Source organism: Myotis brandtii, unplaced genomic scaffold, assembly GCF_000412655.1.
Source record: "Myotis brandtii unplaced genomic scaffold, ASM41265v1 scaffold513, whole genome shotgun sequence".
Lineage (NCBI taxonomy): Eukaryota > Metazoa > Chordata > Mammalia > Chiroptera > Vespertilionidae > Myotis > Myotis brandtii.
In genome coordinates, this window is record NW_005369552.1 from 3687133 (window position 1) to 3699522 (window position 12390).

The 12390-nt window shown below is 38.5% G+C and overlaps 1 protein-coding gene across 1 annotated transcript in view; it reads left to right on the forward strand.

Moving 5' to 3' along the window:
• Positions 1–12390, forward strand: part of B3GLCT (beta 3-glucosyltransferase) — a 120810-nt gene that overhangs the window by 50800 nt on the left and 57620 nt on the right. Inside the window, exon 6 of the mRNA XM_014548535.1 lies at positions 11714–11850. Within this exon, the coding sequence (XP_014404021.1) occupies positions 11714–11850 (137 nt within the window). The remainder of the gene's footprint in view (positions 1–11713; positions 11851–12390) is intronic.

Consider the following 12390-nt stretch of genomic DNA (forward strand, 5'->3'; position numbering starts at 1 on the left):
CGCTCTACTATTTGACATTTTAGAAATAAAAGTATAAAGCAAGTCTGGCTTGGCTGTTGACACAAATAAACTACACAAAAATAATAAGATGTAATGTGGTAGAGTATCAGTTATTTTATTTTATTCTGACATTTTTCCCTTCAATATCTTCCTGTCATTCTTACTAATGCAAATTTATGCTGTTGTACAATATTTTAAATGGAAAATTTGATCTTTATTAAAATAATTAATCCTTGTTAAATTGCCTTTACAGGTTATTTCTATAAATTTCCATATCTTGATGAAGTCTTTCTTTTTCCCACTGTATGCCTTTAATATAAGTGTGCATTTGCTGAGATGTCTTGACTTTTTAATTTTTTGCGTTATTCTACTACAGTTTGTTGACAGTAATTATAATTTTTAATGTCTATTTACAATTTTATCTTATAAATGTGCCACAAGCAATTCCTATTATTGAATGTTTAAATTGGCATATTTTTCTTTTTCCTTTCTCTCTATAATACATACACATTTTTAATTTTTACTTTAGAGGTATCAGAATAGTGCCTGAATCGTATTACACTTCTAGAGTCCAAAATTTTCAAATACATGGAGCGGATACACATGATTTGTACAGAATAGCAACCTGAGAATAATGAAAGAAAAATATTTTACAGATTTAAATAAAGAACTTTACTATAATTAAGATTTAAACATCCATTGCTATCACACATACGTGTTAAGAAGTGCTGTATAAGTTCCTATAGAGACTTATATACATAATTAATACTTACTATTAGTTATTTTGCCTCAAGTTTAACATCTTTCAAACCATAGGTAATATTTTCTTTGAATTAATCAATATAAATTTTGAATATATAATCAGTAGAAAATCTTACATAACCTGACACTCAAAGAAACCAACTGTTATTTCTTAGATGTTCTAAATATTTTTGAAGGCAGACAAATACTTGTTTTAAAAGTTAAAAACTCAACAGGATCTGTGTCTTTTTATTTTAATCTTTATTTTTGAAAGTATTACATATGTGCCCTTTTCCCCCATTGAACTCTTCTAGCCCACCCCTCCTCCCACCCCAGGCCTTCACCAGCCTATTGTCTGTGTCCATGGGTTATGCATATATGCATACAAGTTTTTCAGTTGATCTCTTCCCACTCACACTCCCTCCTCTGCCTTCTGGAACTATGTTTTTGATACAACTTTACATATTAGTTTTTAAACAAGCAGTGACTATCTCTTTTGGATTTTCATTGCTAAGACAAGGCCTATAATACATAGCAGATAATTATTTATAAAATGAATAACATCTGGGAATTAATTCAATTTTTAGTGATCCAATATTATAAAATTTCCTGTAATTATGTCATTTAAAAATGAACATATACTTATTAAGAAATGTGAAAATTGTTTAATCACTTTAGAGCAGTCAAAATACAACACTATGATTGGTATCTTGGTGTCAGAAAGCAATCATTTTGCCATATGCATCTTAATCTTTTATTTCATTCATTTTAAGTTGATGGTTAATTCAAAAACTGAGTTTTAATCAAAGTTGTTTTTAAACATTGTCATAATTTTATGTTGAAGAGTCAGATTAATGGCACTAGCCATTGCTTCTCTCCTCATCCACTCTTGCTCTCTCTCCCTTGCTCTAAATTATAGTCTTTGAGAAGTCAAAGTTTACCGTTCTCTTGAGCTACCAATGACTGCTGATGTTCTTTTTTCTCATCTCCAAGGCACTTATTTTGCATCTTATTTGAAAAATATTCTAGAGTGAATCCAGGGTGCCTCTGATTTTCTTGAAATACTTTTGCTTCCTTTGTATTTTGTTCCAGATGTTTCTGTATTAGTTCCTGTGTTCAAGGGTTTACTTCCTTTTCTATTGCTGCTTTTCTAAATTGGTTGAAGAGCTCACCTGAGGAAACCTGACATTTTGACTGGTTTTCCTAACTTTTCTGAGAGTCTGCATTTTTGATTTGTATATCCTTCTGTACAGAAACTTGACATTCAGACTCGAAAACCATTGTCATCACCAGGCTGATGCATCACAGTTAGGCCATTCAAGTGATTTTTCAAATCACCTGAGGGAGGCAGGATTTATAAAGGTGAAATGCTTTTTACACTCTGTATATGTTGTAATTCTTGATTATTAAATGCTAACTTGTGGTGATTTGGTGGTGTTCCACTTGAATGTGTAGTCTGATGAAAAAGGGCAATAGAGTAAGAGGTTGTATCTTCCATAGAAGATTGTATTTTACTTTCTCTTTAGAAGGAGAATCATTCTGTTTCACTTCAGTAAATTTAGGTAACATTTCTGATTCGGAATCACTGCTACTACTTTCAGACTCTGACGAACTGCTGCTGCTTTCACTCATTTGGGAACAAATTTCAACAATAGTCTTGGATGATGGAGTTTTCTCAGATTTTGGTTGACATTTTCTGGAATTTAACTCATTATTGACATCCAGTAATCGCTTTTCCAACTCCTATTTTTTTCTGTGAATGAAGTTTTTCATTAAACTTCATTATTTCCTTACCGTGAGGTTTTAGGGGTCTTTTTCTTAGACATGCAGCAACATATTTTTCTAGCTATCTCAGTGTTATTGTTTGCAGTGTTTCAAAGTCTATCTCTGTCTCATCAGGGTTGGAATTTCTCAGTGAAGGGTCTCTTGATTGTATTATATGAACAACTTTTCCAAATTTATCTCGAGGAAGTTTGTTTATATCCAAACTCAATCGCCTTTTTTCCTTATAGCATTATCTTCATCCTCAGATTTCAGAGCCAACACTGGTTGTTTCCTCTTCTTTGGCTGATTGGTCTTGGATTTTTCCTTTAATTTTATTTGCTTAAACTTTTTTCTTGTATTTTCATCTGTGTTATTAACCTTTTCTTCTGTCTTTTCCCTTTTATTATTATTATTTTTAAAAATATATATTTTATTTGATTAAAGACAAGGGAAGTAACAAAAACACAAGAAAAAATATGGTGATATGATGAAAATATAGGGGGCATGTGAAGTGAAAAATATAAGTACTGAAGTTAAAACATAATAATTATAGGAAACAGCAAATTTATACAACACAAGAGAAGGGATAGAAAGTGAGAAACATCCATGAGAGAGAAACATCAATCAGCTGCCTCCTGCACACCCCCTACTGGGGATGTGCCCGCAACCAAGGTACATGCCCTTGACCGGAATCGAACCTGGGACCCTTTAGTCTGCAGGCTGATGCTCTAGCCACTGAGCCAAACTGGTCAGGGCTATTATTTTTTTTAAATATGTTTTTATTGATTTCAGAGAGGAAGTGAAAGATATATAGAAACATCAAGGATAAAGAAATAAAGAAGAAAGCACTGGTAGGAGGGGCAGAGGCATGGAACCAGCTGGTCCGGCACCCACATGTGGAACTTTTTTAATTGGGAAGGATATTTCCAAGGCCTCCCATGAGGAGCAAGGGGTCCCAGCTGCACACCAGACCCCTAGCCCAGGGTTCCAGAAGAGAAGTTCCTGTAACTTCAGGCTGTAAAAACCAGTGGGGATTGTGGCTGAGTGACACGGAGACTGCTGAAATCCCAGGTGTTCCTCTTAAAGGGCCTGTGCAAAACTTACACAGTCTTGCTTCCTCTGAGCTCCGGCACTGGGCAGCGGCTTTGGGGGAATCCAGGGACATACGGGGAGGAACTGGACTGTCAGACATCAGGGAAGGAGCTTGGGGGCAGCTTTCTCCCAGGCAGGGGTGCTCGCTGGGGTCATTATTTCTGTGCTGGGACCTCTCCCATCACAGAGCTTACTGACTGGCAGCCATATCTGAGTTTTCATTTGCGTGGCCCACACTATTCCTTCTACCCTGGTGATTCCCTGAGACCCCATCCCATCAAACTTCAGCCCCACCCAAGTGTTTGCAGCTGCCTTTCCATATGAATGCTCTATCCTTTAAACAAGCAGCAGCTGGAGTCAGCATGCCCCAAACCTATCAGTAAAAGACCCAAGATCTGGACTAGCACCAGCCTGCCTTCCTTCACAGCTAGGCCTTGTCTGGGCACCTCCTAGCCCAGTACGAGTAGCAGCCATCTGCAGATCTCTCTGGCCCCAGGCAGTGACTGACTTTGTACCTCCCAGGAGGCCCCAGAACCAGTGTGCCCAGTGAACAGCTTCAGACCATTCAAGAGGCAGACTCAGTGAGCACCAAAGCCCCACGTAAAAGACCCAAGATCTGGACTAGCACCAGCCTGCCTTCCTTCACAGCTAGGCCTTGTCTGGGCACCTCCTAGCCCAGTACAAGTAGCAGCCATCTGCAGATCTCTCTGGCCCCAGGCAGTGACTGACTTTGTACCTCCCAGGAGGCCCCAGAACCAGTGTGCCCAGTGAACAGCTTCAGACCATTCAAGAGGCAGACTCAGTGAGCACCAAAGCCCCACTGAAGCAAGTCCTGCTCGATAGGGGTGTCTCCTGCATAGCAGCTCTTCCTTTGTAGACACAGCTGGTCCTCACAGCCAGTTGGTCTAGAGGTCAATTCCTCCCAGTGATGCCAACAGCAATCAAGGCTCAACTACAACAAGACTGTGCACACAGCCCATACAGAGGTACACCTAGAGTGCCCAGCATAGGTGACTAGGGGGACTGAGCCACTGGACCTTACAGGACACGTAATACACAAGGCCACTCTACCAATTCCAGGAGACATAACAGCTCTATCTAGCACAGAGAAACAAATACAGGGAAGTAGCTAAAATGTGGAGACTAAGAAACATATTACAAATGAAAGAAATGGAAGAAAGCAAACTACTGGATACAGAGTTCAATACCATGGTTATAAGGTTACTCAAGGAGCTTCAAGGGACTTAATGCATTTCAAGGGACTTAAGGAGACTTTCAAGGATCTTAGTGAGAATTTCAAAGACATGAAAAAGGACCAGTCAGAAATTAAGCATACACTAACTGAAGTAAAGAATAATTTACAGGGATTCAACAGTAGAGTAGAAATTCCAAGAATCAAATCAACTATTTGGAATATGTGGAAGCAAAAAACACCCAATCAGAAGAGCAAAAAGAAAAAAGATTTCAAAATTTTGAGGATAGTGTAGGGAGCCTCTGGGACAACTTCAGCCTCTGGGATAACAACATTCGCATTATGGAGGTGCCAGAAAGAGAAGAGAGAGAACAAGATATTGAAAACCTATTTGAAGAACTAATGACAGAAAACTTCCCCTATCTAGTGGAAGAAATAGATGTATAAGTCCAGGAAGTTCAGAGAGTCCCAAACAAGAGGAATCCAAAGAGGTCCACACCAAGACACATCATAATTAAAATGCCAAGGGTTAAAGACAAAGAGAGAATCTTAAAAGCAGCAAGAGAAAAACAGTTAGTTACCTACAAGGGAATACCCATACGACTGTCAGCTGATTTCTCAACAGAAACTTGAAGAAGAAGAAGAAGAAGAAGAAGAAGAAGAAGAAGAAGAAGAAGAAGAAGAAGAAGAAGAAGAAGAAGAAGAAGAAGAAGAAGAAGAAGAAGAAGAAGAAGAAGAAGAAGAAGAAGAAGAAGAAGAAGAAGAAGAAGAAGAAGAAGAAGAAGAAGAAGAAGAAGAAGAAGAAGAAGAAGAAGAAGAAGAAGAAGAAGAAGAAGAAGAAGAAGAAGAAGAAGAAGAAGAAGAAGAAGAAGAAGAAGAAGGAGAAGAAGAAGAAGTAGAAGAAGAAGAAGAAGGAGGAGGAGGAGGAGGAGGAGAAGAGGAGGAGGGAGGGAGAGGGTGAAGAGGAAGAAAAAATTATGAGCAATAAAATAGCAGTAAATACATATCTTTCAATAATTATCTAAAAATCAAAATAAATGAACAAGGAATCTAATGGACAAAATAAACTGATGAATAAAATAGAATCGGAGGCATGGAAACATGGAACAGACTGATAAATCTCAGAGGGAAGGTGGGAGTGGGCAGGAAGAGATTAATCAAAGATCTTATATGCATATATGCATTACCTGTTGCTCAGTGATGACTTAATATCTTTATAAAGTATCAAGAAGAAAAACATCAGGTGGAACTGTGAACGTAAACATACAGGTTATGTTCATTTATGACCCGTTGCTGAATTGACCAACACTAAGACTCTGAAGGTATTTGTGACACAACCACAACTGAAAGGGGCTCTTAAAATATAGTACTGTATCCCTCCTGCTTTTATGTTCAGATTAGGATAGGGAGTGAGGTGATGATGGTTGGAAAGAGAAAATATGTAATATGTAAAATTATTAGAACTTAGGCTACTTGGTTTAAATTATATGCTTTAGTTTCTTTTTATAGGGGTGGTTGCCTTATAAAGCTGTCCTGGGCTTGCTTTGAACAAAAAACTAGTGAGCACCTAGTACATGTTAGGTGTTCTGAGAACATAGCAGTGAGCAGAATGAACAAGAGCTCTGCCCACAGGCAGGGGTTATTCTTTTTTTTAAAAAAATATATTTTATTGATTTTCTTACAGAGAGGAAGGGAGAGGGATAGAGAGCTAGAAACATCGATGAGAGAGAAACATTGATCAGCTGCCTCTTGCACACCCCCTACTCGGGATGTGCCTGCAACCAAGGTACATGCCCTTGACCGGAATCGAACCTGGGACCCTTCAGTCCACAGGCCGACACTTTATCCACTGAGCCAAACGGGTTAGGGCGGCAGGGGTTATTCTTGATGCAGGAAAGATAAACAATAAGCAAAAATGCAAATAATGTGTAAGATGACCATTGGTGCTATGGAGAAAATAAAGCAGAATAGGAGGGATAAAGGATAGATTAGAGGTGGGCTTATTCTAGGTAGGGCAGGGGTCCTCAAACTTTTTAAACAGGGGGCCAGTTCACTGTCCCTCAGACCGTTGGAGGGCCGGACTATAGTTTAAAAAAAAACTATGAACAAATTCCTATGCACACTGCACATATCTTATTTTGAGGTAAAAAAACAAAACGGGAACAAATACAATATTTGTATTTGCATGTGGCCCGCGGGCCGTAGTTTGAGGACCCCTGATGTAGGGTGTCCAGGGAATATCTCACTGATCAGGTCACATTTGAGCAGAGGGTGAAGAAACCAAGGGAGTGAGCCATGTGCTCCTTACTTGTATATCAAACTGCCTAATTAATGCCTCCACTTATTTGTCTAATGGGAACCTCAAATTTAATATGTTCAAAATTGAACTCTTAATGACCCTTTAAACCCCTTCCATCTTTAGTCTTTCTCATCTCAGAAATGGCATTACCATCTACCCAGTTGTCATATGAAAAACCTAGCATCATGATTGATTCCTCTTTTTCCCTCAATCCCATGTTGGCATGTTCAGTTGACTCTACCTCCAAAATGCACCTCTCATTCATCCTCTCTCCATATTTAATACTACCACTCTGGTCCATGCTTTCATCATCTCTTGCCTTGACCATTATTAGAGCTTCCTCACTCATCTCCTTGTTTCTGCTCTTGCCATGCTAATACTCTAGCCCAGCCGTGGGCAAACTACGGCCCGCAGGCCGGATCCGGCCCGTTTGAAATGAATAAAACTAAAAAAAAAAAAGACCGTACCCTTTTATGTAATGATGTTTACTTTGAATTTATATTAGTTCACACAAACACTCCATCCATGCTTTTGTTCCGGCCCTCCGGTCCAGTTTAAGAACCCATTGTGGCCCTCGAGTCAAAAAGTTTGCCCACCCCTGCTCTAGCCTCTCTATAATTCAGTTGATAATCATTTACCTGCTTGAAAACTTCCAGTGGTTTCCCCTTCCATCGGAGATAGTTTCACTAGATACAGCATTTTTGGTTGGCCAAAGTCTCCTATTACTGTAAAGATATTATTATACTGTCTTTCAGATTCTATTTTTTTCTGTTTAAATGTCTGCTGTATGTCTTATTTTTATTCCTTTGAAAGAAATGTGTATATCCTTCCCAACTACTTTTAAGATTTTCTATATATGGTCTTTCAACCAACATATAACTATGTGTAGTTTTCTTTGTTTTTGTCTTTTTAAATTTTAATTATTTTATTTATTGATGAGAGAGAGAGAGAGAGAGAGAGAGACATTGATTTGTTGTTCTGCTTATTTATGCATTCATCGGTTGATGATCCAACCTGCAATCTCGGAGTATCAGGAGGATGCTCTAACCAACTGAGCTACCTGGCCAGGGCCTTTTTGTATTTTTTTAATTGATTAAGTTATTACATATGTGTCCTTATCTCCACGTTCCCCCTCCCCACTCATGCCCTCACCCACCTGTTGTCTGTATCCATTGGTTAGGCCTGTATGCTTGCATATAAGTCCTTTGGTTGATCTCTCCCCCTTACCCCCACCCTCCCTTACCTTCCCTCTGAGGTTTGAGCATCTGATCGATGCTTCTCTGTCTCTGGATCAGGAAAACAAATGTCTTACTTTAAAACACAGCTTCATGTCAAGTCCCCTAAACTCCTCCAACAAAGGAATTCTGCAGCTGCCACTGTGACCACCACACTGAGGACAAGCTAGACATTTCAACTGCCAAATTCATCAGTCTCTACACCCGTCACCACTCCAGCACCCCCTCCCACCTTCACCCTCTGTGAGTCCCTGCTCACCCCCACGCCCTTTCCTGTACCCAATATGGTGCCACTGTCCTTTTCTGCCAGCACATTTCCATCAGAGCCACCTCAACCCATCACGGATGCTGTAATACCTTTGCATTCTTATCCCCGTCCTCTCAAGAAGGCTCTTTAGCCCTCCGCAAATCTTCCCACTCCCTCATCAGCAACCTCAAACTTCCAGTGGTTGTTGGAAAGACCACACCTGTCTGTTAGATCCCAACTCTTGGCCAAACTGAAAAATAAGATTGGGGGAGGTCCTCATGGAGTAAGGGATGCCTACTTGCCTTACACCTAGTAGGAGCCACTCAAGTGATTCTTTCCAGAACAAGAAAATAGCAGTGGCTAGCCAGGGGTGGGCAAACTTTTTGACTCGAGGGCCACAATGGGTTCTTAAACTGGACCGGAGGGCCGGAACAAAAGCATGGATGGAGTGTTTGTGTGAACTAATATAAATTCAAAGTAAACATCATTAAATAAAAGGGTCTCCAACATTTACAGGGAAATCATACAACTTAATAAAAGAAAGATAAACAACCCAATAAAAAAATGGTCAATGAATCTAAATAGATACTTTTCGAAAGAGGACCTAAGGAAGGCCAAGAGACATACGAAAACAAGCTCAAAGTTAATAATCATCCAAGAGATGCAAATTAAAACGACAATGCAGTACCATCTCACACCTGTCAGAATGGCTATCATCAACAAATCAACAAATGACAAGTGCTGGTGAGGATGTGGAGAAAAAAATGGTCAATGAATCTAAATAGATACTTTTCGAAAGAGGACCTAAGGAAGGCCAAGAGACATACGAAAACAAGCTCAAAGTTAATAATCATCCAAGAGATGCAAATTAAAACGACAATGCAGTACCATCTCACACCTGTCAGAATGGCTATCATCAACAAATCAACAAATGACAAGTGCTGGTGAGGATGTGGAGAAAAAGGAACCCTCGTGCACTGCTGGTGGGAATGCAAACTGGTGCAGCCACTGTGGAGAACAGTATGGAGTTTCCTCAAAAAACTAAAAATGGAACTCCCATTTGACCCCGTGATCCCACTTCTAGGAATATATTCCAAGAAATTAGAAACACCAATTAGAAAGGATATATGCACCCCTATGGGCCTTTTTGTATTTGTCTTGATTGGAGTTTATAGAGCTTCTTGAATCTATGGCTTGATGACTTTTGTCAGTTTTAGAAGATTCTAAGACTGTATTTTTACAAAAATTGATTCCGTTTCATTCTTTTTCTCCTTCTATTTTATTTTTCATTTATTTTAGATCTTTTCACGGTGTCCCATATTACTCTTATGCTCTTTTTTATACTTTCCTGCTTTTGATTTCTTTCTTTTTTTTTTTGTATATCAATCTGGATATTTTTTACTGACTTGCCTTAGATGTCACTAATCCTCCCTTCTCTTGTGTCTAATATCCTCTTGAATTCCTAACTTCAGTTACTGTATTATTCGGTTTGGGAATGTCCATTTGACTCTTGTTTATATATTCTAGTTCTTTGGTAAAATTTTTCATCTTTTCATCTATTTCATTGAATATGTAAGTCATACTTATGTTTTTGATAACTGCAAAATCTGATTTATCTGTGGGTTTCTGTTTTTTGTTTTCCTTTTGTTTTTGGTGGGGTCTTGTTGCTTGTCATGCCTGGTCATTTTTCACTAAACAACAGAAAAATTAAAGAGTCTGTGGATGATAACCCATCCTGCAGGAAAATTAATATTCTAGGTTGTAGACCTTGTTTGGCCATGTCTATGTCCTTACTCTTAGACCCCTCTCCCCTGGCAGACCCTGTACTTCAGCTTGGGGCTCCCCTCCATCACTGCCGAAGTCAGTGCTCAGCTTTTTAGCCTCTCCACTGTTGTTTTCCACTTCTTGATTTTTCCTTTGGCTTTGATATTGAAGGAAGATTACATATGGAATTTTGGGCTCACTTCACTGGGATCCTCTTAAATCCTACCTTTTCGGCCATCTCCAGCTCCAGCCTCTGTTTTAGTCTAGTGAGGTTGCAGAGTCCTCAGCTGCTGCTTTCTGTGGTGTGTTCCTCTCTGCTCTGGGAATCAGTAAATTCCTGAGAGTAAAAGGAGATGGGTATGGGGTTTCCATGGATGGGCACACCTTTTCTCTGGGTTATTAGCCCTTACTGTCTTTGTTGTTTTCTGACGCTCTCAATCAATTTTTTTTAAAGTAATTTCTTCAGCTTTTATACTTGTCATCAGTGTGGGAGTAGGCCTGAGCCAGGCTGTTCTGTTGTGGCCAGAAGTGGGAGTCTTCCACGGCATTTAGAATAAAGTCTATGTTACATTCCACTGGCATGTAAAACCCACTCTTATCTATCTTCTGCCTTTCTCTTATACCTTGTTTCTTCACTCCCAGTATATTCTAGCCGCACTAGATTTCCTTCTTTCATCAAATGTATCAAGCTCTTTCCCACCTGAGAGACTTCGTATTAACTGCCTTGACTTTTATTCCCCAGATTTGTGCATAGCTAGCTCCTTGATAGTACTTGCTCTTTAGTTCAATTGTCACCTCCTTCCAGGATAGTCCCCTAGTCACTGTGTACATTTTCATCATAGCACATTGCAGTCACTATCTGAACTCACTTTATTCCCTTATTTTCTGTCTTCCCACTATCGTGTAAGCTATCTTCCTGTCTGATGTGGAATCAAAGTTAAATGGTAATTGATAATAACTAATAATATATGTTAATGGAGTGAATGAATGAATAAATGAATAAAATAGGCACTGATTCAGGAAGGAATTTTTCAAATTCTTTGCAAACTTCCGTGGGGTGTAGGGTAAACTGTTTACTTTGCCTTAATAATGTTTTGATACAGAATATTTTATAAAATACTACTTATATAGTTATGGTATAATGACTAGATTTTATTTATCCTGATGATATATTAAATTACTCTCTTTATAGACACAAATTATGCTCTGTTAACTGTCATGAATATTAGTTATATTTTTGTTAAGAAAATTAAAAAATATATAATCTGTGCTAATTCTTTATTACCTCAAATATTTAATTAGCTAAAACTACTTATAAGACTTTGTTTTTGATGTGACATGCATTTTTTTTAATGACATTTTATATCTTTATTTAACAGGACTGGTTTTTAGGAAAAGCATTACATGATGAAGAATCTACAATAATTCACCATTATGCCTTTTCTGAAAATCCTACAATTTTTAAATACCCAGACTTTGCTGCTGGCTGGGCCCTTAGTATTCCACTTTTAAACAAGTAAGAATTTATTGGATTTTTTTTTATTTTGTTGAGTGTTATAATTAATGGATCTTAAATAGGTTTTCAGCCAGAGGTAGTATGTGGTAGAGTGGAAAGTTCTTCTGCCTCATCACTTACTAGTCCCCTCAGACTCATCACTCAACCCCTCTGTGCTTCCTTATTAATAGTACTCACCTGCAAAATAAGGTGAATAATTAATTGTGATATAGGTGATAGATTATACATGTGAAACCTGTATAATTTTATTAACCAATGTTATCCCAATATATTCAATAAAAATTAAAACAAACAAACAAAAAATAAATTGTGAGACTAAGGGAGGGCACATACATGCTCGGAGAAGTCTACCTTCATGGGTTATTACTGTTGTTGCCCTGGCTGGTATGTCTCATTGGTTGAACATCGTCCTTTGCACCAAAAGGTTACCAGTTCAATTCTTGTCAGGGCACATTCCCAGGTTGTGGGTTTGATTCCTGGTCAGGGTGCATGAAGGAGGCAACTGATTGATGTTTCTCTCTCATATCAATATTTCTTTCC